This window comes from Limanda limanda, chromosome 11 (assembly GCF_963576545.1).
Source record: "Limanda limanda chromosome 11, fLimLim1.1, whole genome shotgun sequence".
NCBI classification, from domain to species: Eukaryota; Metazoa; Chordata; class Actinopteri; order Pleuronectiformes; family Pleuronectidae; genus Limanda; species Limanda limanda.
Window position 1 is genome coordinate 13,861,738 of NC_083646.1, and position 23,286 is coordinate 13,885,023.

Here is a 23,286-nt window from a genome sequence, read left to right on the forward strand (position 1 = left end):
ACTTCACAGCCTAGCAAGCTGTACATCAGTTCATCCCCAGTGTCACCGGGTTGAAGGGAAATTATCCAATAAGAATCTTCCCCGTTATAAAGAGGCCGTATAATTAATATATCCATCAACATGTGCAGGGTTTTCGCAGTGTAAACACATCAAAAGTCTCACATTATAATAAGGTAACTCATTTTTGTGCTAGGGACATTGAGGATAGATGGCAGACGGACTCGTGGTTGGAAACGATTGTACAAACACGGATATAGACAGGCGCAGCAGACAGGATGACAGACAGGCAAACACGCGGACACCAAACCACAGAGAGTGTGGTGTAATAAATACAGAAATAAAGAAGGAAGAGAAGCCATCATGCTGGGAGACAGCTCTATCACACACGTGCACACAGATCATCACAGAGAGAGTGAGAGTGTGCAACAGAAAGAGGAGGAGGAAGGCATGGCATGAGGAAGAGTGGGAGAGCGAAAGAGTGACACAAGAGTTCAGACAATTGGAGGAGGAAGTCGTGATGATGACTTCTCTCATGGGTGTGGTTGGTGAGCAGTTCACCCCCCCGTCAGAAGTCTCACACACACACACACAGAGGGGAGGCATCGTGGACCATGAGGCTGCGGATGAATCTCTGGGCGGCGGCACCTCACAGGATGGAGACTAAGGTAAAGCGTAACAGCCTGGACTAAATACCAGAGGGCCGGGGGGTGTTTTGGTGACTGAGAGGAGGAGATTGATGGAGGATGACAAGACAAACGGATGAACAGACAGACAGAGAGAGAGTGGGTGAGTGAGTGAGTGAGCTGGATGCGACAAACAGGCAGGGGGGGTCAGGCCAGGGGAAGGGAGAGAGCGAGGGAGACGCCTGTACAGCCCAGGGGAAAGAGGCCTCGTCTTGACATATGCTCTGGAGTTAAATGTAGATTGGCAAGACCCGGCTAATCTGAGCTGTCACAGCTCATGACGGCCACAGACACTCACCTGTCACCCTGCTGCGAGCCCGGAGGACGAGCTGCCACCAGGATAGGTCAAAGATCGATTCATCTTGTGCTGGGGGTGGATTTAAACAAGCCACCAGCCCAGACCTCCATCTGTTACCCCACCTGCCTTTGCTGTACCTTGCTTGGCAGTTGTTGTCATTTGCAATGCTAAAGAAAACACACAATACCGTGCAGGTTATTCTTCATATTTCTTTTTTTCCATATAGTGTTTCCTTTCAAGCTGGGGTCAGTGTGTTGTGAGGGGGAGGAAGAAGTTTGTTTTCCACAGTTTTTTGGGGGGGGAGGGAGAATGCTGCTCACCGGCGCAGGATTTCTATTATGTTACAAATAATTGTTTTGACACATCCTCCAATGCTGTTTTTAATTGGCGACAGCGGCGGCTTGAAAAAAAGAAGGGATGAAGTGTGATCAATAGTGCCACAAAGCTCGCAACAGGCTCGTGTGGGAGGACGGCGCTCGCAGTGTGCATATTCAATCACTCATTTTTTTTGACAAATAAAATACAAAAAACGACAGTCTCGATATGGTTAAGTTGTATGGTTTGACCTTCAAAGTGAGAATCGGTTTTCTGTCAGGCTGCGTGTGTGGGTGCCTGCGTGCTCGAGGAGGAAGGAGAAGTGGCCACGTGGCGCCGACCTCAATGAGTGCATTTCCTGTCGGCTCCATTCACAGTGAACAAAATGTTCCAGACTCTTGCTGATTCTGTAATGTGCCAGTGACAGGCCCTGGATGTACAATTACAACATGGCTAAAGACTTGACTGTGTACAAAGTAGCGCACATTTGTTTTCTGATCCATCCTCTGCAGCATTTAAATGATCTGTCTTTATTTTTTTCAGTCTCTCAGCAACAGGTTGTGTTGAAACCGCAGTCAGAGACATAGATATGACAACGGCATTTCACCTCCTCTTCCTCTCATTTTCTTCTTCCAGATTCATTTGGCTTCCTTGACTGTCTTCCTGTTTGTCATGTTTAAAGGTGAGTTCACGAAGTGACACTAATGACCGGCCTGCTGGTCCACAAATCACAATACCAGCGTAGGTTGGGTCAGAGCAGCAGCCACAATCTCCTCTAAAACACACAGTCATGTTTGAAAACACTTGGCGTGGTGCTCCGAATCCCCACAAAGACTCTTTAAACCATCTGGATGAAAAAATATTCAGTCAGCTGAACAATGAAACACATTTTTCACCTCTTATTTCAAATCAAGACAAAGATGGCAGCCCGCCAGTTACCTGTAGGAAACAGGGTTGCTACTTGGGAGGAGAACTAAAAATCGTTGTTATCGTGCAGTGGACAGACACATTTAGTTTAAATCCAGATGGCTGGAGGAGGCTTTGAGGATTCTGAAGATAAACTGTTTAAAAAAAGAGGAAAGTGTTAAGAATAAAAAACGTTCTTTCAGAGACGCTTTACATCTTTGACCTAGACATATGTTATGAGCTTCAATACAGTTGATGAGACAAAAGAAGCTCCAATAGAAAATAGTCTGTACACTAGATCGTAACACTGTGGAGTAATTAAACAAATCATAGTTAAATTAGAAATAAGGGCTGGGAAATAAAACCATATCAATAATTCACATTTTTTGTCAGTAGCAATACAAGAAAAATCCGATATATATTGATGTAGTGCTTAAAGGTTGTGTAAACACAGTCTAACGAGGTCAAACACATAATCGGTCCTCTTCAGATGTATCAAATGATTTGCAATTTTTGTTAAGAGTTTGAAAAACACAACCTTCACCCGGGAGCAAAAATCTGAAATAATAAAAAATGTTGATGACTAAAGATATCAACTCTTTGTCTTTTCCATGTCCCCCTGAGGCCAGAGGGCATAAAATTATCTTTTCTTTGTGAGTAGCACAAATAGTGAAGGTCAGTAAAGTAACTGACAAGACCAAGTGATGTTCGTTGTGAGTTAGTTCAACATATTGTTATTTATTTATTTCAAAAGTCACAATCTGTCATTTTAAGCTGCAACTTGGAAACTAGCACCCGGAAATGGAAGCAAGCTATTGAGTTCATCCTCAACATAAAGTTAAGGGACTTGTTAAAGGTCAAATGTCATTTCAAAACTGATACTGCAGAGGCAGGGTAATCTCAATGTTCAGTCCCCAGTAAAACCTGAGTTAGACCCAATAACAGCCTGGTAAATGTCCCTTTGACATTAAAAGGGTTCTTTTTTTCCTTCCCCAGAGTCACAGAAAACATTAAACCACTTCTCCAAAGGATGGGTAGAACGTTTTGCTATGACTAAGTTGATCTTCATATTTTTTAAATCGATGGAGGTTCCCCTTTAAAGAATTTGTAGAGAGATCTGTCACAAATATTTAACTGTAAGAAAATTCAGTAATATACTGAATATTCATTACATAGTGGGACATTTGGTTCCTTCACTCTCTGTCACACACACACAATTTGTGTGTATATATATCTATATCTATATAGATATATATCAGTGACGGAAGTCCAATTTTATCTTATATACATGGTATAAAACATTTTAAAGCTGTGACTCTAAACATTATTTTAATAACAGGTTTCATAGAAACCCAAACTGGGGCAATACAATTAAAATTAAATAAAAATGTAGAGAACATGTACATAATATATGTAAAGATATATGAGAAGACATTGCAATGAACATATACTTATTTTTGCATATACAGACTGAGAGTATTTAGTATATGATGGTTTAGTAGGAGGTAGTAGGTATGGTATGCAATATGATATGTATATGAATAGGTAAATTACACAGTAGGAGGCATACATATGGAACAATGTAATTTCTATATGTTACGCTATTGTGAGTTCATTAAAGTAGTTGGAATCAGAGCATCAGCCTGAGAAAGTGGAGGTTTTATAAAGCTGCAGCATTAATTGGAAGGTGCTGAGTGAGTAGACACACAACGGCCTCACTGTGCCGTCGCCTCACACAACAAACCAGCTCTGTTGTAGCCAGAGGTTTTCCTAAGAGCCACTTCTTTGTGACTGTGCCGCTCACACGACTACGACTGTGACCTGCTCTCTGTGCATCTGCAGGCCTCTCTCTCTCTCTCTCTCTCTCTCTCTCTCTCTCTCTCTCTCTCTCTCTCTCTTCTCTCTCTGTCTCTCTCTCTCTCCCCTGCATGGTCAGACGCTGTCTCTGCTCTGGAATCCATCACAGCATTGTTTGAGAAAGTCACTGGGTTAATAAACAAGGCCGTGCATTGTTCCTCCTGGGAGGTGAAGAGTACGGAGGCTTCATCTCAACTCCCGTTCTCCGTGATTCAAATGTGTCGTTTTTATTTTCCACGCAGTGTCGAGCACTCAGACTCCATCGACTGCAGATCTGATGGAGCCTGTGACAGGCGTCATGGAAAACACGCAAACAGTGGAAACAATTGGTACTGTCCCTATCTATCTATCTATCTATCTATCTATCTATCTATCTATCTATCTATCTATCTATCTATCTATCTATCTATCTATCTATCTATCTATCTATCTATCTATCTATCTATCTATCTATCTATCTATCTATCTATCTATCTATCTATCTAGCTATCTATCTATCTATCTATCTATCTATCTATCTATCTATCTATCTATCTATCTATCTATCTATCTATCTATCTATCTATCTATCTATCTATATATATGTCTTTCTCTCTGTCTGTCTGTCTGTCTGTCTGTCTGTCTGTCTGTCTGTCTGTCTGTCTGTCTGTCTGTCTGTCTGTCTGTCTGTCTGTCTGTCTGTCTGTCTGTCTGTCTGTCTGTCTGTCTGTCTGTCTGTCTGTCTGTCTGTCTGTCTGTCTGTCTGTCTGTCTACCCGTCTGTCTTTCTTTCTGCTTTCTGTTTTGCTCGCTTTCTTTCTTTTTTTCTTTCTACTTTCTCTCTTTTTCTTTTTTTTCTTCTTCTTCTTCTTCCTGTCTGTCTTTCTTTCTGCCAGGTTCATATATTCAGGTGTTTCCTCTGTCTGACAGGAAGTGTAGACCTGAGCAGAGTCACTAGAGATGTCGTCGACTCTTCTCCGAAAACTGAAGCAGCCACAAAGCGACCCGTGAGCACCAGCAGCCCAGCCAACGTCTCCAAGACCTCATCAGGTGGACTCGTGGGCCGTGAGCACAGTACACATATGTACATAACATCAGTAAAGTTACTTTTTGCTTACTTTCTGTTTCTGCTTCTGTGTCTTTAGCGGCCACAGAGAAAACCCCCAAACCACAACCAGAGCTCACATCCACTCAAGGTAACAGCCCGAGCCTCTCCCTCACTTCTTTAAACACCAGCTGGTGGAGCCATTGAGTTTGACTGGTACATATCAGACTGAGAACAGTCCAGTCAACTAAAACATCCCCTCACACCAGTATAGCAAAGCCTCCCATCAAGCATGCAGACGAGCTTTAAAACTCATTATGAGCTAATTAGAAAATGTTAAACTCCCTGTCCTTGTTGAGATACAGGGAGGAGTGTTTCTGCAGCGTTTTGCATCAGCCGATGAAACAGAGAGAGCGAGACGGAGAGAGACGGTGATGTGCTTTTAAAAAAGTCTCTGCCTGAATCTTCTTTGAGAGTCCTCACGCTAAAATATTCAGAGATTCAATTAAAAATGGAGTCAAACGTAGGAACGCACCTGCAGTTTAACAGGAAGTCATTATGCGTGGACTAGAAAGATAAGAAGTCAAAATGTCCCAGAAAAAAATGTGTTCCAATATATGAAATTATGCTTTTGAAAAATGGAACTGTGCATTATGAATATTACATTTATTAAATATTTGATGAACGGAGTAAAGGAGCAGAGGAAACCAATGTTTGCAATGTCTGTTTCCATTCAGCATCCACAACGACATCTACCCGATCCATAAGTGAGAAAACCACCACTAAGAAAACCACCACAAAGGACACCAGTAAAGCTGTCTGGGGTAAGTCAAAATGTCCCTGCTCCGTTTTTTTTTTTAGTTAACTTAAATGCCACAGGCGAAGCAGTTTTATTATTATCTCGGGGCCGACTGACAGTGACACTATTCCCTCTCTTCCAAAGCACCTCACTTCCTCTCTTGCCAGCAGATTAATGCTCGATTGTACTCCATGCACGGAGAGATGAGACGTTTGAGTCCTCACGCTGAGCCCTATACTGTAGATATGAGTTTTGATTCTCCAGCAGCAGCAGCAGCTTGTCACAGGGGCCAGGAGATGAGCCTGTTGTTCCCTGGTGATCCTCGCCCCTGTTTTATTTCCTTTCAGAGGCTTCCTGTGTTCTACAGAAGAACCTAATTCACTGTGTTTCTTTCTACTTTTACCTCCTATAGATCCGAAGTGGGACGAAGCGTTCAGCTATGGTAAGAAGCGTGACTTGACTGTGCTGCTCCTTCTGCCAAGGAGGTTATGTTTTCATCTATTTGTTTGTTAGCGAGCAGGATTACTGCTTTAATAATACACTTAGGCCTTTTTGGTTTGTTAGTTTGCATGATTACACACAAACTTCTTGACGGATTACCATGAAACTTGATGGGAGAATGCGGAATGGGTCAAGGAAGAGCTGATTTAATTTTCCTTGACATTTGGAGATTTGATTCAACATTTTCCTTGATTTCTCAAAGAATAATTTATGGATCTAGACATGTTTAGGGGTCTGATATTTATTTAGTGCAAACAAAAACCTGGATCTAGTGAATTTAAATGGGCTCTCACAAGGGGACTGAAGGGCCTTGTTGTTTTTTTTTGTCAGTTTGCAGGATTACTCAAAACATACTTTGTCTGTTCAGGAATAACTTCTTGAACAGTTTATATTATGTTTTTTCTATTCATTTTCTTTAACATTGCTGAGATATGTTTTTTTCTCATGAAATAATGTATGTATCTTGATGAAGAAAATCTGATATGTTTAGGGGACTCATAGTTATAAGAGTGATGTGTGCAGCTCCAAACAAAAAGTCAGATCCAGTGGTTTTAAAGGCGGCTTCATATGGGGCCTGCTGGACCTTGGTGGAGGTGTGCACTCCGAGTACCGGTCCAGTTTCTGCTGTTAGTCCTTACGTCCAGTTGAGTGTTTGATGTGTGTTTCACATGCTCCAGATTACGAGTCCCTGCGTCACGCTGGTCTGGCCATCGCAGCAGTGCTCTTCATCATGGGCATAATGGTCATTACCTGTATGTATGACACTGAGAACCACCCCTGTGTTTTGTAATCCCTCATAATCAAGTGTAATCAAGTGTAATCGTGTCCAACCGCCCTTCTCACCCCTTTTCTTCTCTCGAACCGCAGGTGGTAAAGTCTGTCGGCCGCCCAAGTGTCGCAACAGGTCCTCAAAGTAAATATGCACAGTCCTAATCCTGAATGATGTTAAATGCTGAAACACAAAAAGTGGATAATATACAGTCCATTGTGCACGGTGCTTATATCATGCTGCAGTTGAGCGCGTGAAGTAATTTATATCACAGGCTACTGGATGATGTATGGCAAACAATCAGTCACATCAGACGCAGGCCATAGTAGCTCAACAGAATGCTGACTAAAACCACTGTGATGATTAATAGATCAGAAAGATTATGATTGAGCTATTTGTCGAGCAAAAAGCGTAACGGAGCAGCTGCAACAACTGCACAGCACCTCGCTTGTTTTCGTAGCTGAGGCGCAGTGTTTGATTTGTGTATTTGCTTTCCAGGTCATATCGAGTGGACCAAAGATGAAGAAAGAGGGAGAGAGAGAGAGAGAGAGAGGGAGGGAGAAAGAGAGCATGCACACAGTGACACAGAAACCAGTCCGTCCATCAGCGGAAAAACACTCAACACAACCCAGCGACATGTGTGTGCATGTGGGCCGAGTGTGTCACAGTGTCACACACATGAATCACGCATATACGAGAAAAGGTGGAACCATCACTGGCTTTATCTGTGTCACTTATTTCTTTACTTCCCTTTTAAAAAAAAAAAGGTAAAGTGATTATTTATCCTGACAAATAATGAAAAGATGAATCATTATTTTAATCACACCTTCAGCCACGGAGCGGCCCTGTGTCTAATGACCTTTGCATCTTATAGCTGATAACACAGCCATCAGCGCCGGCGTCTCACAGCCAGGATTATTATTATTAAAGGTTATGAAGAATAACCCTGTGGCGTTCCCTTATTTGACATTCCTGCACAACACTGACACGCTCTGTTCAGGATCTAAAGTGAAGTGAAGCCGGGTCACCTCTTCTCCCTGCGTACCCTACAATTTCAATCTGAACGGGCGTAAACCTGATGTTTGGTAAGCGGTGTCAAATCCTCTTAGTGGCTCTATGCTTGTATGTGAATTAAGCCGTAGATTAAACAAGATCCACAGGCGCATTATCTCTGCATCCACATGGCATCAAAACGCTGGAGACAACAAACTGGGAGAAAGCGAACAGGTTTAATAACAGCTTTAATGGTAAAAATAAACACAATGCAAGTCAGCGTGGCTACATAATAATGTTGTAATGGATGTTTTTAATTGCTATCGGAACAAAACCAAAGATATAATTCAACTGTGCAAATGGAATAAATTCATTGATATAAAGTCTCCTGCTGCAAACGTTTTCTGGGTCATGTGTTACATACTGTCAATTTTCATATGAGGAAAAACTACTTTGAGTGTGCTTGGCAAAAAGAATACATGTGGGTTCATCTGCATACACCACAGTGCATATAAATGACAAAATTGTAATTTTAATTTGACATAAAAGGCAAATAACTGAGTCCCATCCACAACTTTCATACACACCACTTACTAACCAACAGTGAAGACCATGCCCCTTAAACTCAACATTTAAAAAAGAGAACATTTATTTTGCATAGATCAGTAAATCTGATAATTCAATATATTAGATTAAAAGATAGAATTACTGCATATAATCATATTGACAGAAAAAGATATTAAAAAATAAAAACATGACCCTTTCCACTAACGTCACACTGAGATAGAGAAAAGCTCAATAGTTACATATGATACAGGAGATTTACATGAGTAGTGTCACAGCAGAAAGCTGCAGAGCAGATTTTGGACAAAATACTGTAGAAAAAAAAATACCCACTATTGTTTGTGCTTCACAAACAACTCCCTGCTGCATTCAAATGTCGCACTGGGTCGTGTTGGTCTGACACAAAATATTAGTAAAATCAAAGTAAAAAATAAGTAAATCTGATTATATAGACTATACAGACATAGAAAACTGAAATGTTTTATATTGTCAAATTGTCCTGCCCTTGAAATGCTGGCACCGATTGTAAGGCTTAGTGGCCGACACTATGATTTGAGAAGAAACAGTGTAACATCACACGGGGCTCGAAAATACAGTAAAACAAAAGCATCAACAGGATCTGCCCATCTGCTCGCGTCTGTGTTCAAATAAACTGGGAAGTTTCAGACCTGCAGTCACTGCAAAGCCTGATGAAGACTTAACATAACAGTTTTTGGCCTCACGTTTGTCTGGAGTGGAGCCAGCGTTACCCTGCCCAGTGTTGCTGACTCCTCATGAAGCCACAAATGAAAAACTGACGTGTCGAACGGGGGTGTGTCCCCCCCCCCCCCCCCCCTCTCTCTCTGCACTAGAGCAAACCAGCGCTTTGGGTTCTTACAGAGAGAGAGACAGCTTTTCTAAAAGGCTGAGATTGATTTTCATTTCAATGAAACCAGAGAAGCCATCATGCTCTGAGTGATTGAAACAAAGGCATTGTTGGTATTTACCCAATCACCCCCAACACTTTTATTTGATCTGCAAGATTTGATCCCTCCCTCACACCCAGCTTCTCTCTCCCAGTGTGTGAGGCATCAATCTAACCCTCTATAACGTTCAGAGCCATTTATAAACTGCGAGACTGAAGTGAAAGACTTTCGAAACCAAAAGACAACAAATCATTCACCGCAGCCCATTCATTTGCAGCCTTGCATTAAGGCGCTCACACTGGCTATTTCCACTGGTTTCTTTTTTCCCTACAGAGGTTGAGAACACAGGGAACAGGTTTTTATCTTCAGAGTGCACTGCCTCTCGTTAGTCCTAATGGGCCGGGAACAGAAGATGTCAGACAGGTGAATAGAGGAGTGAAGTGAGCACAGGGCTGGCTTAGTGTGGATTAGCATGGTTTGTCTCACTCAACCACCATTTCACACGTCAGGTCTGTTCCACATGCACCAAATCAAATGGAAATATAGTTTCAATGCAGAGCTGGTGGGAGTAATTTCTTGTATCAGGTAGTAAAAAAAAAAAAAGAAGGGGGGAGCTCTGGCTGTGCGAAATCATCGCTTTTAACAAAAGACGTTTTAAGCCATTTCCACTGGCTTTGATTTGGATTCCTCAAATAGAATCCAATTAGGAGGTTTGAATGTGTTCCAAATGTCCCGGGCTAAACCGCGTGTATGTGGAGAACAAAATGGCGGGGACACATGTAGACAAAAGTATACAACAGTAAAGAAAACATAAAACTTTGCATATGCATATGAATCGATAGGAGGTTGTGTGGGAGTGAGCAATGAACTAAAGAGGTGAGAAGCAGGCTGATGTGCAAAGACGTCCTGAGTCAGAGAGCGGGAGATGACGTAGCACGGTGCATCGCTCCTCTCCTTCCCCCTGGGCTATAGAACTGCTGCTCCGCCAGGAACTAGACGGGCCCTTTGTGGTCCTGCTCTGCGGGCACGGAGTAGATCCTGAAGGGGCAGAAACAGAAGCATGCCGTCATTTAGAGATATTCTTAGGCTCGTTCTCAGTTTGTTCGCACAGATACGAACGACACAAGGAGTTACCCCCCCCCTACGTCAGAATGAAGGAAAAGCACGTCTGCCTCGTGCTGCAGGGCTCCTGAGACAGGTGCACAGAGACTGCATCACCTTAAAAAACACCTCATCCCCAGGTGGGACTTATAAACCTGGAAAGGCAGTGTTGATCCAACAAGCCAGAGGTTGCTGTGTGATTAAGCCTCTTTGCAGTGGAGCGATCATTCAGCACCAAACACTGCCAGAGCTGACGGCGGCCCTGGGAGGCAGCCAGTAATCCCGTGGAGGAATTTAACCCTTGCAGGTTGACTTGGGTGTCTGCTCCCCAATGCCGGTGTGTGTGTCCCCCCCACCCCCGCTCTCTCGATCTCCGAGAACTAACTTGAACTGCATGTGTAACCCCTCTGACCCAACCTGCAGGTCACGTGTGACTGCATGCCAGAACAAAACGTCCTGATTACTGTGCAGACCTCAGCTAACTGTGGTTAAACGAGAACAGCGTCAGAGAGAGCGTCTCTCCGTATAACTGGTTGAGGCTGTTCTGCTGTCTGATCGCTGTTGGCAGATTGTTGTCATGACGCCAGGATCATGTTTACAGGGTTGTTTGACTCCTGAGAGTCATCTCCTCAGGCTTCGCTGAAGTCCATGAGGTAAGCGTTGGAGCAGGTTAGGTCTTGTCCCCATTCGGTCATACAGAGCGGCCCTGTCTTACGGCTATTGTTTGATGTCTAAGATGGAAAGGGTTGGAGGAAGGGAATGTTCAGTGGTGGTGGTGGTGGTGTAAAGCCTCAGGCGGTGATACTAATTGCAATACATGTCTGGACGGGCTCGAATGGGTGGATGCTGGTTGTGTTTTCAAGTGTTTTTCTTTTCCAGATTTTGATGTTGACAAGCTGGATGAGGTAAAACGAATGTGCAAGGCAGCAGAAAGGCTGTTACCCATCAGACTGGTTCTGTCACCTGCAGGCTGACTTAGCGTCTAATGGAGCACGTATGTCTTACAGATAACGTATGAGCATTAGCTGTACAGAGAAAGAAAATCTGGTTGGCGGTAAGAGATTAAATAAATATAATAATTAGATGACATATTTCAAATCCACTTAAAAATGAACGACAACCAGAAGAAAATGTATAATCAAATATCAACTTTGTAAGCTATGAAGTTTGACCTTACCCTTGCTGCCGACTGTTCATGCGGCGTCTCACAAATATTACAGCTGCAAGGGGGGGGGGGGGGAGAGAAAGGAGAAAGGTCACAGATACGCAAGAGTAAAGTTCCTATTTGTTTAGGTATTAGCAGGTTTACAAGGCACACAGAGTGACTCAGGCCAAGCGATGAACCTCTCTACAGCAGAGCATATGTGCATTTGTCAACTGTGTAAATGAAACAACCATTAATTCACATTTCACTGGCAAAACACAGAGTACTTACTGATTATTGTTGCGATAGAGAGAGTCAACACACACACAGCTACGATGATGATAATCACGGTGAGCTGATCTATAGGATGAAACACACATGGAGTATTAGGTGACACCACTACGAGATGAATCCTTCATATTTATTGATATGTATTACCAACACCTTTGCTGAATATTGGCATTTATAATAAAAAGATATGTCGAACCTGATTTCTCTTCTTCACCTGTAGTTTTATCTAAGACTGTAGAATCACTGGAGTTTGGGATGTGACCAACTGGAATCCCTGCAAAGAGAGAACACAGAGTCAGGCCAATTTCAGATGTACATTTCATATTTCACTACATATTTCGACCACCTAAATTACACTTAAAGTAGTACTTCTACTACAACAGTACCAGCTATGTTGAGGTTCGAAGTCATTCTCGTTCTACAGTTTGGGAAACATCAGCTTCCTCGCTGAGAGTGAGAGGATGGATACCAGACTGGTGTTTGTAAAATGAATATGAAGCCTATTCATTTTTTTTATCTTTCTATTTGAAAAGAGACAAGGTGTAATAATCAATAGTCATAAAAATGTAAATGCACCAGAGTCAGCTGATAATTGTCATTGGCCGTCAGTTTGCCAGATGTTGATAGGCATCTTGCAGTGATATCAAATGAACACACTTGTTTGGCTAATCTGTTCAAAAACCAAGGTTGGGTACACAAACCACAATATGTGTGTTTGTCTGGATTAAATTAAAAAGATAAAATATTATAATCAGTGAGCTTTAGAAGTGCTGGTAGGTGAGTTGTGTTACTTTTTGACAGAGCCAGTTAAGCTGTGACTCCTTTTCCACTCTTTGTTCTGAGCTAAGCTAACTGACTTCCGGCGGTAGCTTCATATTTACCACACAGACACCAGAGTGGTTTTAATTTTCTTATCTGACTCTCAGCAAGAGCGAGAAGAAGCATATTTGCCAAAATGTTGTCCTGCAGGTAATCATCTTGACTTGACAGTTGTTTGAGTCATTAAATATTTCCTTGAGGAAAAATGACAAACACGTGGAATTAACTTAATGTTAACGTATATTAAGTTTAATTAATGTGCATGTGTTTGCGTCTTCAGAGGCTTGAGGCTTCAGAGCTTCTTCTCCGAGAACCGTGCGGCTGCAGCCTTGTTCTAAACAGATCTGTGATTCTATCAAATGTCAATCAAAGGGAAGATGAGGAGTGACAGACAGAGGCGTGGAGAGAGAATGAGAATGCCAATGTTGATTAGCTGACCGGCAGGATGGTGGAGATGTCGACGTGTTCATTGGCCTTTCGGCAGAAACCGCAGGGCTCCTCCAGGGAGCTAATTGATTCTGTTCAGCGTTTAATGGTCGGGAGGCGGAGGCCACAGCCCTTCACACATCTCTGAAACACCCTATACATAATGCTGACTTACTGACAACATGACAGAGGCCAGAACAGTTCACATACTCTCCTCTGGATAGCGGCCGTTACTGTGTACGTGGGTGTGACGCAGACGAATATAGAAAATCGTACTGCCCTCTGATCTATTCGTGAGAACTCACCCTTTCTCGGAGTAAAATCTTCGTCATCTATTCCTGCAAAATAAGACAGAAAAACAGATTAGCTGTCTATGGAACAAAAATGCAGACTCCTTGGTTGTTGAGCATTTTTTTGGCAGATCCTAATAGTGCAAGACTTCTCCTCCTGGATAAGAGTCAGCATATAGACACCACATTTAATCTTTTTGCAACAGTATTGATTGAGGGTTTTATGAAGTCAGTTTAGGGCCAAAAGGTCTGCGAGCAAAAAATGAACTATAAACAAGAATCAATATTGCACACAGGAAACCATGCACAAGAAATCTGAAGTGTAGGAAACAACAAAACTGAAAACAAGAAATTACAGCCAGAGTACATATATATATAGAGAGAGAGACCAAAACTAGTAGACAGCAAAACTCAGACAGAGGAAGGGAAACTATTAAGTAAGAAGTGGGAGAGCTAAAAGTGTATTATTAAAATAGTGCAGCTGCTAAAGCTGAGCATCAGGTCCTTCCCCCCGGCTTCCCGGCCCCCTGGCCCCCCCGGCTGGCTGAGTTATACATGTACATCACGTGTTTTGTGTTTGACATGAAATCCACAAGGTCATTTCCACAAACATGTCTGGTGTGACCCTTGACACGTGGTACTCATACCTAACACGTGGCCTGAAGGACCCACTAAGCTCACCCCAACGCAAAATCTCGAAACTGACGTTTTTAGTACAAGAAACGTGTTGAGACAAGCAAAAGGACCTGAGAATGGAAATTACATAGGTACATAATCTCTTTCAAAACAAATGTACTAAACATTTTTCTTGGCTGGTGTGTAGTAAAATTAAGTCGGTTGAGTTAAATAAGACTAGTTTGTATAAATTAATGGTTTTAGCTGCAACACTGTTTACCCCTGAACCCCCCCCCCCCTTCATCAGTATAGTTATAAATGAATTCAAATGTTTTGTCACAAATCCCTTTAAACTGACTTTACACGTTACATTCCCTTGTTGATAGTTGCGGGTGGCACCATGTCACCTGTGCCAAGCTGATTGAGAGCTTTGTAAAGTATTTCAGTTTTTTCCTGTTTCATAAATAAAATATATCACGTACCGTCATCAGCCGATCCCTCTGTATCTTCTGAAGCCGCTGCAAAAAAGATTAATATTCATTATAAAAAGTATTTGGGTTACAGTGAGTTAAATGGCATTCTTTCATTTTATATTTTTTATGCTGCACTTCTCTGGTATGCGTTACAACAACCAAGTAAAGCAATGGGAATATTATTATTTAATTGCACAGTGCGTTTGTCTTTAATTTTATTCTTAGGGGTGCCTACACTTTGTTGTCTTTCACTGTAGCACCCTTTCTTTTTTTATCTGGCATACACTTATCCTGTTGCACGCAGCACAGACGGTGCTCATACACAGGTAGGTGAGAAAAACATGCCAGCGCAGAGACGCACAGACCCTGATTAGATACTTATCACCTGAAAGCGTCACCGAGATGAGAACATACCAGAAGCGGCTGGCAGCAGCAGCAGCAGACACAGGAACAGCAATCGCATCATCTTCAAATGCTGTGCAAAGAAGGGGGGAGAGAAGCCAAGTTAAAAATACCTGCTATTAATATTCAGAGCCATTGATGTGTGTGAAATCTTGGTGTTTTGGTCTAAAGATGGGGCTGTGATGGAAAGCAGAAACGCTGTCTATTCTTGGGACTTGACTTGAGTTTCAGAATCACATTTGCAAGTCGTTGGAAAACCAAGAACTTTCTGAGCAAACCAGTCCCTCTACCGTTTTAACTGGTTTGGCATGTACATGCAAATCTAGATTGCAATCTGAGGTGGGCGTCGGCAAGAGGCGGGGGGTGTGAATGGCAGCCTCGTTTCCCATAGTGCTCAGCAGAAAAAAGTGTTGAGATCTCTGTCACCGTCGGCTGGCAACGAGTGTCTATTCAACATTTTCCTCTCACTCCACAGCTCAGGTGCCGGGTCAGGTGTTTCGTAAACAAAAAAAGCATATCCAATAATTTCCACAGGTTAAAAAAAAAAGAATCAGGTTTATGTTTTTTATTCTAATTCTGTGTCCTGCTAAACAATATTGTTGTCAAAATAAGGTACAGGAAAACGCTTCATTTAACTTACATACACAAACACGCATCTGCTGGCTATATCTCATTCAAGATATCTTGGCTCAGATTCCAGTTTATGTGTGTGTCGTTGTTCTTAAGGAAAACAGTCCTAGCTTCCTCATGGCACACGGCCCAAGACAAACTCTACCTCCGCTCTCAGTGACCACGCTGTAGATGTGAAACGCAGATGTTCATGAGCTGCCAAACAAAGCCCCAGCTGTTTCCAAAACAATATGAATGCTGATATTTTTAAAATGGGAAAACATGGGAATGACCTCTCTTCTGGTCCGAGTCCCGGATGATGCCTCATTGGTCAGATTTAGCCACTGGGGCTGGCACGGGCTCAGGAACTAATAGTTATTCAAGCAACGTTTGATAGTGTACACAGAGGGAACTCTCCCATTGACCTTTGTGCCAAACGTTGTACTGTAGGCGCCTCTTCATTGTTTCGCCAAGCTCATTGTGTCCTTGTTTCCTCCATAGTTAATGACTGGGAAAAGAACTGGATTGACCCACGCGGTTAAGGCGCAGGGTTCTCAAACAGGCCTCAGCAGCAAACCTCTAAACACCCACCCTGCAGTTACCGTCACAGTTTCCTACAATTTAAGGAAGCGGATTAAACTCACAATAACCATATTTGGGAAATGAAAAAAGAGGTGGCATTGACATTAGGAACGGAGACACTACTCAACATCAATTTATTTTCATAATAAGGTTTTTGGCAGTTTAATGAAAGACGACAGCATCAGGAATCTGTTCATAAACCGCAATCTTATCGGTAATGCTGCCACGGTTGTTGGCGCTGATGTGGTTCATGCGAGACAAATGTCCACCCTGCGCAGGAAACGAGTGCGGCTCAGTCCACAACAAGATTATCTTCATGCTAAATTAGCACAACAGCATCGAGAACTATTTTGGTTGGCTATATTGAAAAAAAAATAAGATGTTAATCACACGAGTGAGGCTGATTGAGGAGGGAGTGCAGTGTGGGCTGTGCTGGCCTCCTGAATAGCTGCACTAAATCTCCCAACACAAATAACCTAAGAAGCCGCAAATAAAATCCCCCTCTGTATCCAATTTGCTTTTCAGAGTCACTTTGGGTGAAATAATAAGCTGATCCAATTTGGAAATATTTATCAGCCCAGCCCACTGCTTCCACATTAAAATGGCTCCTGACGCCTGTATTAGTTTTTTTTCCAGATTGGGTAATATATTCTTGTACATTTGAATACCAATTGAATTAACGCCAGAGCCCGACATACCAGTTGCCTTCTGGCTGGAGATGTAAAAGATCATAGCCAGTAAATTTAGTAATGTACAAATCACACAACCGGAGAGCATGGTGCTGCAAGAGGGACACACACTGTGCTGTGACTGGAGGAGTCTTGTTTTTGTTCAGTTTTCCCCAGTGCACTTTTCCACTGACGGGGTTAAACCTGAACCTCATTCCAGTCCGGTCAGACCGGCCCGCAGAAAACGCCTAAATCTTGTTTACCAAGTTTAAATGTGAATGATGAACACCTTCCACCTCCCTCCAACCCGCCCAATGCAATCTACATCAACAAAACACACACACAAACAGAGGTTCGCTGCATGTACATAAACAGACCTGCATGCAGAGACACAGACTACCTCTCTCTTATCTGCTCGCACAGATAACGACCATCTGCTCAACCCCTGTGCACCTCTGACAAGAAGTTGACACCGGCGATAGGCGCCGCGAACATGCAAAGATATCAGAATTGCTGTAGCCCGCGGAGTTAATAAAAACAGATACGAATTGAGAGAAAAGGAGGCCGTAGATAGCAAAGAGAAACTCTGATTATTTCGCCGATGTGTCCACGCTGAAACAGGCTTGCTCTAAAAAGACTGAGCGAGAGAGTCGGGGACGAGAAAAGCACTCAGATCATTTGTTGTTCATCAGTTTTTGTAAAAGTGGAAGCTCACTCTGCTCCGATGAAGACAGAAAATAGTCTCATTGAAATGTTTGCTCAACTCTGCCATCTCTACAGTGGCTGTTTATCTAAGCGAGCTGCCAATGGACCGCTACAAAAAGTAACAAGGAAAGCAATGATGAAATAAAACCAAAAAACATGATTGGGAAAAGCAGATTCACAATACCTCAGTCGGTGCCGTGCATGCCAGTGAGCAATCCGCTGCTGACAAACTACCAGTCTGCAAACTGAGTCGTGGTTTCCAGCGCAAATGGGTTGTGAATGACTTGTTGAGCAGAAGAAGGCCGAGAGTGAAACAACTCAGAGGATATGAGAGTGTGTGTGTGTGTGACAATGACAGCCGTGTTGGGTATCCTGTATTTGTGCAAGACTCCCTCTCTCTTTCGCTCTCTCTCTCTTTCTCTGTTAATAGATACAAGCTTGAGCAAAGCTCATGATTGCATGATTGCTTCTGTTTTGGCCAAAACACAGCAAATAGCCAGATTCGGAACATACGGCACACTGGGCACGTACACCTCAGATTAACTTCCTTATCAGATGGAGACAAAGCTGCTGTGTCAGACACGCTGAGCTGTCTGACAACGCATCATCTCTCCCTCAATAAACAAGCAACACCAGACTCAGCGGAGAAGATCGCCGCGGATCTGGTGCCATCTGCTTCACCTCTGGCACAAGTAACAGCAGCAGAAACAACGCTGTTATTTGACTGCAGACTCACATTTAGGTAGTAAATAAAGCCACATGAACACACACAGGAAGTGGAATGAGGGGTTCTGCAGTGTGTGCCAATAGATGGGTAAGTTCTATTAATTTCTGTACTGCATCCTCATCTACAGGAGGAAGTGTGCAGATTTGAATGGATGTAAAAAAGGTGTCACACTGAGTCACAGTGAAACAAACAGAGCTGCGGCTGTTTAGAGCTGAAATATCTTTCCACGCTCTGAAAAGTTACTCCCATAGAGTTGGATGAAGTTGGTGAGACAGAAAAAATAAAAGAAATGGGAGGAAATAGAATGAAAAAGCAGCACTGCACAGGATATAGACTGTTTCTCATTAACCAACAAAAACAGCCACTGGTAGTAATTGTGTATTACATTACATTTAAAAACAACAATCAATAACCTACCTATGCAAGAGAGAGCCAGTTCTACTGTTCTCCTTTGGAGATGATGAAAGTCTTTTTTCATATAATATCCTCTCTGCACTGAAACTTGACGCACTGACTCACCAGAGATGAAGGTCAGTGGAGGAGATGAGGCGCCTAGTTCTCAGGAAGAGCTGCTTCTGCTGTGTGCGACAAATTCTGCTCAACTTTACTCTCACCTACAACAAGAGGGGATTCACAGCCACCTCATTCAGAGCTGAACTGCCCCTCAGCGCTCGCCTGTCAGCGGGAAATACCTCTCTGTGTTTTCTCTGAACTCTGCTCTGATTTCCTGCAAACAATAAGGTTAAAATACTGATGCTGCAAAACAACATAAGATGTAAATAGCCTGTATGGGAAGTTGTGTTCATTTAGGTTAAAGTTGAATAATAACTGGTGATTAATTCCCCTTTAAGAGAAATTGTGGGCTAATTATTTTAAGTTCATTTTCATTTCATTTTATTGAATAATTGGACACATTAGAAAAACCCCAATAATAATTAACTCAAATTGCCTCTGAATTGCTCTTTTTAATGTGAACCTCCTCACACTTTGGTCACTTGCAAAAAGTCCAGAGTGGACACATGAAAAGTCTGGAACAGCAAAAAGATTCCAGTCGTCTATGAAGATATCTGCTGAAGTTCATTACTTCTTATTTTACTGTGGCCTAACCTCTTTTGTCCCTGTTAGGATCCTGTAGATCGATGACTTCCAGTGCACTGACTGACGGATTCTAACCTTGAACTTAACCTGCTCAAAAGTTACCATGGTGAACAAGCTTCAGACTGAAAACTCAACAGTTAAACTTTAGGTTATTACTGTGTGTTATTACTAAACTATTTTGCCCACGTCTGGATCATGTAGATCGATGACTCTGGTTTTCCAGTGATCTGATAGGTCAGTAGTTCCATTTTTTACAGGTTCCAAGCTTTCTGAGCCAGCTTGGTACTGAAACTTGAAGAGTTAAACTTCAAGTTATGGTAGTGCAGGCCTTCTGATCGTGCTCCTTTGCTCTTTGTTACGAGGTGTTGTTTAAATCCTCCTGACCCTAAATACTACGGTAGCTGAGAGAGCTCAAGGCATTGCTAATGCAAAAAAATTGAAAAACCCATGCAAATTAAGAAAACTACTTCATCAATTTGAGGACACATGCGCTGTAAAAAGTCACAAATGCAAATACAGAAATGCGATGCAAATAGCGAAAATGATAAGAAAACAAAATTTTTCCAGGTAACCCAAAAAAGTGATGGCACCTGGTTGTAGTTCGATCATTTGTGAAGTTCCATCCCCACTGGCGAGTAGCAGACTTCAATAACTTCACAAAGCACCAAACTACAGCCAGGTTCATCACTTTTTTCGGTGCCCTGGAAACATTGCCATTTACGCAATTTGCTGCGACTTTCTGTATTTCCGTGTGTTGTAACTTTTGTAACATGATGAAGCTGTTTTCGCAATTTACAAATGTTTTTTCTATTTGTATGTGTTTTCTTCATGAGCAGTTCGTTGTGCTCTCCTGGCCACCGTAAAAAAACGTTAATTATGGTCAGTAGTTGGGCCGTGACAAGTTCTGATTCTTATCTCGAACTTAACCTGCGCCGAAGTAACCATGGTGATTTACCCCGGTTAGAAGATAACCAGCTTCCGACTGCTGAAGAATTAAACTTGAAGTGATCTCAATAACTCAATCCTGGCTTCGTAGTGCAGGCCTCCTGATCGTTCACCTTTTCTCTTCGTTACCGTTCAAATATTGGAAAGAAGTGACGAGGTGTCGCTTAAACGCTCCTGACCCTAAATACGCCCTCTTTTATTTTACAACGTCCATATTTTGTTTTGTTTTTGTCTACATGAACACACCAACAATGACGTCACAAGCCAAAAGGCGCAATGGGAACGTCCGAGGAGGTCGCGAACGCATCGCGGCGGCCAATCAACGCCAATGCAGATCACCTGGCACCTGCTGTCCACACCTGACGACGTCACCGGCAAACTCAACAAGTACGCGCTCTGATTGGCCGCTGTCACTACCGCGTTACTGTGAGCGCGTTGCGTTACTCTGATCAATACGGATCGATATTGGCTCTTTCCCCTGTGTTAGTATAAACTACCAGCTGCAGACGGGGGGGGTTAACGCAGGGTTTCTCTCTCTTCTCTCTCTGACCCGTCTCTTCCGGTGCAGACATGCGGTTCTTGCTGCTGCTGCCGCTCCGCTTGTGGCTCCGGGGACTCGCTGAGTGTCTGCAGGCGGCGGGTCGCACTGAAACCGGATCAGGCGACATTTGCATCCACATGAGGCGAACTGAACCGGTTCCCCTCACGCCTGCCTCTGCTCTCACGCACACACACACACACACACACGCACTCCTTCAGACCTGCTCTCCCTCAGTTCACTCGCCTCCTCACCTGCATCTCTCAAGTCTCAACACTTCTGCTGCCCCCCCCCCCCCCAGCACTTGTATTTGCCTGGTTCTGAGTGATGAGCGGGGTGCGGCTACGTCTCAGCCCGTGGTCACGACAAAAGATAATCTGCGAGCTGTTAAAGGGAATTATTGTCTGTAGTAGTCTCCTTCGGGAAACAACTCTGTTGCCTTTTAAATTATTTATTTAATATATATACACAACTGTACCTGAAGAGGTGAAGCACTACACCAAAAAGATTTGCTGTGACTTAAAGTACACAATCCTCTTGTGTTTATATATATATATATTTAAATTGTAACTTACTACTGTTTACAATGACGACCATGTAAACTTGTGTTAAAGATCAACCTGACAGAAAGTATGCAATATTACTATGCAGATAACTCCTATGTTGCCTTTTAAATTATTTATTTAATATATATACACAACGTACCTGAAGAAGTGAAGCACTACACCAAACATATTTCCTGTGACTCAAAGTACACAATCCTCCTGTGTATATATATATGTACTCAAATTGTAACTTTTACTACTGTTTACAATTACAATGTAAACTTGTGTTAAAGATCAACCTGACAGAAAGTAATCAATATTCCTATGCAGCATAACTCCTATGTATGTGTTATACAGAGGCTGAAAGGTAAACTTACATTTAACTGGGCTGTTGTTTACGATCGTCTCTGCTGGTCTGTCACGGCTCCAACACCAAGATCCTTGTTATCATGGAAACTGCCTGAGTGAGTGTGCACGTTAACACAGGTGTACTCAGTCAGGAACCAGGAACTCTGTCCTCCATTGGCTGCTGAGCTCGTTGAAATCTGACACCAGCGTCTTATCTATGTTGCACAAGTAGTGTAACTGTGCTCACGTGGGACACTTCCTCATTGTGCAGTGAGCAAGTCTTATTTAGTGTGGTAACCGTCATACAATAATTTGTCTACTTCATATGCACTTTTCCTGCAGAAACACAATGTTTATATTGAATTAAAATTTTTATTTATACATTCTCCTCTGCAGGCCTATGGAGGGCCAGTCCTGGTCGGAGGTTTCTGATGATGTTTCCCCCTCATGATGTTTCCCCTCATAATGACCCAGCAGCACATGTTCCCCATCAAGTGACGGTCACAGCCCCTGGTGTTTAGACCATCGTCATTGTGAAGGTTCTGGAGACCACCCTGACACAGCGCATCTTCCTCTTTGCCAGCCAGTTGAAGACTATTCACCTGCCATCGTCTGTGGGAATTGCCAGTGATCGCTCCTCCAGTCTCCTCAGTTTGATGTCTACAAAGCCTGTGACAGTCCTCGCCTCGTTCTGCACACACACTGGCTGTGACCACAGCTCTCTCCATGACGTGTCCTCCTGGGGGACGCGCTACTATCCCGTCACTCCTCACTTCCCTAACCAGACTGCTGTCAGCCAGATGGTGATCACCAGCGCAGACCATGACACACCAGTGAACATGCTCCTCTCCGGGGATACTCTCTTTAATGGCAATATGTACCCCAGTGGTAGTGTCCTTAAGTCTAACATGGGGGCGCTGCAGAGCGTTTACATCGAGAGCAACACCAGCCTTTCTGGCTCGGAGTTAAATTCCCAAATAGCTGTAGGTGTTGTGGTTGGTTTAACCTGCTCTAACTCACACCTGGGTAATGTTTGTGTGGCTTTGCTGAGCGGAAACCTGTCTCTCAGTTGAGTTTGGATTACATTTTCCTTCCCGGTTGTAAACACAGGAATTTGTTCTAGTTTCCTCTTGCCAATAGCTCATATTAACTCTTATCTGAACGTCACCAGCAGAACCGGACAAAAGAATGTCTCCTGTTGGTGGCATTATGAAGTTCATCCCAGTTGGGACCTCAGATCAAATCCACATTGCTAGTGACAATGCTCTTCAGCTTATTTACTTCAGTCATGACACTCATGTCATGCCAGTGCAACAGGATATTTACTAAGTGGTGGGGAGTGTCTCC

At 43.0% G+C, this 23,286-nt stretch overlaps 2 protein-coding genes across 4 annotated transcripts; one reads left to right on the forward strand and one right to left on the reverse strand.

The window, feature by feature from the left end:
• Positions 1 to 502: 502 nt before the first annotated feature.
• fxyd5 (FXYD domain containing ion transport regulator 5) lies at positions 503 to 8,680 on the forward strand. 2 transcript variants are annotated; one of them, XM_061080634.1, is made up of 10 exons: positions 503 to 665; positions 1,933 to 1,978; positions 4,302 to 4,388; positions 4,968 to 5,087; positions 5,183 to 5,233; positions 5,820 to 5,906; positions 6,294 to 6,323; positions 7,060 to 7,134; positions 7,250 to 7,295; positions 7,650 to 8,680. In XM_061080634.1, exons 1-10 carry the CDS (start codon positions 612 to 614, stop codon positions 7,672 to 7,674), a joined length of 621 nt encoding a protein of 206 aa, XP_060936617.1. In that variant the 5' UTR covers positions 503 to 611; the 3' UTR covers positions 7,675 to 8,680. The 2 variants fall into 2 exon arrangements, with proteins under 2 accessions (XP_060936617.1, XP_060936616.1); XM_061080633.1 differs by lacking the exons at positions 7,060 to 7,134; positions 7,250 to 7,295.
• si:dkey-262k9.2 (uncharacterized) lies at positions 8,376 to 22,064 on the reverse strand. 2 transcript variants are annotated; one of them, XM_061080636.1, is made up of 8 exons: positions 21,969 to 22,064; positions 15,187 to 15,247; positions 14,782 to 14,817; positions 13,700 to 13,732; positions 12,346 to 12,423; positions 12,150 to 12,218; positions 11,892 to 11,934; positions 8,376 to 10,651 (listed from the first exon to the last, which is right to left on the reverse strand). In XM_061080636.1, exons 2-8 carry the CDS (start codon positions 15,236 to 15,238, stop codon positions 10,606 to 10,608), a joined length of 357 nt encoding a protein of 118 aa, XP_060936619.1. In that variant the 5' UTR covers positions 15,239 to 15,247; positions 21,969 to 22,064; the 3' UTR covers positions 8,376 to 10,605. The 2 variants fall into 2 exon arrangements, with proteins under 2 accessions (XP_060936619.1, XP_060936618.1); XM_061080635.1 differs by lacking the exon at positions 21,969 to 22,064 and adding an exon at positions 17,923 to 18,128.
• Positions 22,065 to 23,286: the final 1,222 nt, after the last annotated feature.

Bases quoted from the DNA above. Each gene is read 5' to 3' on its own strand.
- fxyd5 (XM_061080633.1), top strand. From the start codon at position 612: ATGAGGCTGCGGATGAATCTCTGGGCGGCGGCACCTCACAGGATGGAG. The intron at 5,234-5,819 runs GTAACAGCCCGA...GTTTCCATTCAG, and splicing joins AGAGCTCACATCCACTCAAG to CATCCACAACGACATCTACC. The intron at 6,324-7,649 runs GTAAGAAGCGTG...TTTGCTTTCCAG, and splicing joins GGACGAAGCGTTCAGCTATG to GTCATATCGAGTGGACCAAA.
- si:dkey-262k9.2 (XM_061080636.1), bottom strand. From the start codon at position 15,238: ATGATGCGATTGCTGTTCCTGTGTCTGCTGCTGCTGCTGCCAGCCGCT. The intron at 12,219-12,345 runs GTTCGACATATC...TTCATCCTATAG, and splicing joins AGGTGAAGAAGAGAAATCAG to ATCAGCTCACCGTGATTATC. The intron at 10,652-11,891 runs GTAAGGTCAAAC...CTGCCCCTTCAG, and splicing joins ATGAACAGTCGGCAGCAAGG to GATCTACTCCGTGCCCGCAG.